Source organism: Etheostoma cragini, chromosome 10 (genome assembly GCF_013103735.1).
Source record: "Etheostoma cragini isolate CJK2018 chromosome 10, CSU_Ecrag_1.0, whole genome shotgun sequence".
In the NCBI taxonomy this organism is placed as follows: domain Eukaryota; kingdom Metazoa; phylum Chordata; class Actinopteri; order Perciformes; family Percidae; genus Etheostoma; species Etheostoma cragini.
In genome coordinates, this window is record NC_048416.1 from 29,152,833 (window position 1) to 29,154,767 (window position 1,935).

Sequence of the window (1,935 nt, forward strand, 5' to 3'; positions counted from 1 at the left end):
GAAAATGGCTGCAATGAAACAAAGAGTGAAAAATTTAAAGGGGTCTGAATACTTTCCGTACCCACTGTATATATATGTATATATATATATATATATATATAGACAGACCATATTTATAGACAGACCATCATGTTTAAATAGTAACTTTGTAACCCCCCCCTCACGTTTTCGTGTCTGACGGGAACACGTTTTGAAACCCTGTGTCTGAACCTGTACCCCCCCACTCCTCCTGTAGACCCACAGCTCCCTCTAGTGGTCACAACCAGTGCTTCCAGGTTGGTATAAAACAGGTTTTAACAGAAGACATCCAACGACTTCCATCCGTTAATTTAAAAAACAGCTCAGTGTCACGCACACAAAGTTCCAAAAACTACATTACAGGTTACTGAATTTACAATTCACTCTTACAACAAAGTGTCTTTTATTCCAAGAAATTAGGAGTTCTTTAGACTAAAATTAAAGGAATGGATGTTGATGATAATCACAGACTGGAATATGTCAACTTTTACTCAATACTATTTCAACAACACTTCCATTTGTTTTACAATGCTATAAAATTGAATAAGACGCCCCAAAATTAATGAAAGTAGAGATTTGTACTTGGCAAAGAGCGTTGGGTGGAATCAATCATGTTATTTTGGGGAATTAAAAAGAACATTGATATAGGACAACATGAGGACAACATGGGGACAATATGAGGACAGCATGAGGACAACATGAGGACACCATGAGGACAACATGAGGACATCATGAGGACATCATGAGGACAACATGGGGACAACATGAGGACAACATGAGGGCAACATGAGGACAACATGAGGACAACATGAGGACAACATGAGGACAGCATGAGGACAACATGAGGACAACATGGGGACAACATGAGGGCAACATGAGGACAACATGGGGACAACATGAGGACAACATGAGGACAACATGAGGGCAACATGAGGGCAACACGAGGGCAACACGAGGGCAACACGAGGACAGCATGAGGACATCATGAGGACAACATGAGGACATCATGGGGACAGCATGAGGACAGCATGAGGACAACATGAGGACAACATGAGGACAGCATGAGGACAGCATGAGGACAGCATGAGGACAACATGAGGACAGCATGAGGACAGCATGAGGACAGCATGAGGACAACATGAGGACAGCATGAGGACAACATGAGGACAACATGAGGACAACATGAAGATAAAATGAGGACAACATGAGGGCAACATGAGGGCAACATGAGGACAACATGAAGATAACATGAGGACATGAGGACTAAATGAGGACAACATGAAGACAACATGGGGACAAGATGAGGACAACATGGTGACAACATGGGGACAACATGGGGACAACATGGCGTCCGTGTTACCGTGGTTACCTGTTCGGCCATGAGCTGCTGTCTCTGCAGGTACTGCTGCTTCTGCTGCTCCAGGATCTGCTGCTGGTGCTGCTGCTGCTGCTTCAGCGCCGCCGCCACCGCCGCCTGGCTGCTCAGGTACGCTGCGTTACCGTGGTTACCCGCCATGGCGTTTGCCCCCGGCTGGGCCGTCATGGCGTTGTTCCCGGGCGCAGACGCCATGGCGTTGGCGGGGCCCGGGCCATGTGGAGGGGCAGGGTAGGGATTCTGGTCCTAAAGGAAACACATATTAAGAACAGAGGGGTCGGTCGTGGACACGTTGTCCCAGAAATGTTATTTTACAGCCGAACGTGCAACAAACAAGTTTTTTCGGGTATTATTTTTTGGGATTTTTCAGCCTTTAAATGGACCGGACAGGTAGGTGAGAAAGGGAAGAGAGAAAACTCTCAGAAGAAAGTAGTAGCGGGTCAGCTCGAAATATTAAATGAGAAACAAAGTCATTATAGAATTAAAAAACATTGAAGTTTATTTTTTTTGGGGAGGGAATGGCTGGCGCACACACACACACA

General features: G+C 45.6%; 1 protein-coding gene across 2 annotated transcripts in view; it reads right to left on the reverse strand.

The window, feature by feature from the left end:
* maml1 (mastermind-like transcriptional coactivator 1) overlaps positions 1-1,935 on the reverse strand; it is a 9,921-nt gene that overhangs the window by 481 nt on the left and 7,505 nt on the right. For both annotated transcript variants that reach the window (XM_034884242.1, XM_034884243.1), the window contains exon 4: positions 1,388-1,639. In XM_034884242.1, the coding sequence (XP_034740133.1) occupies positions 1,388-1,639 (252 nt within the window). The remainder of the gene's footprint in view (positions 1-1,387; positions 1,640-1,935) is intronic.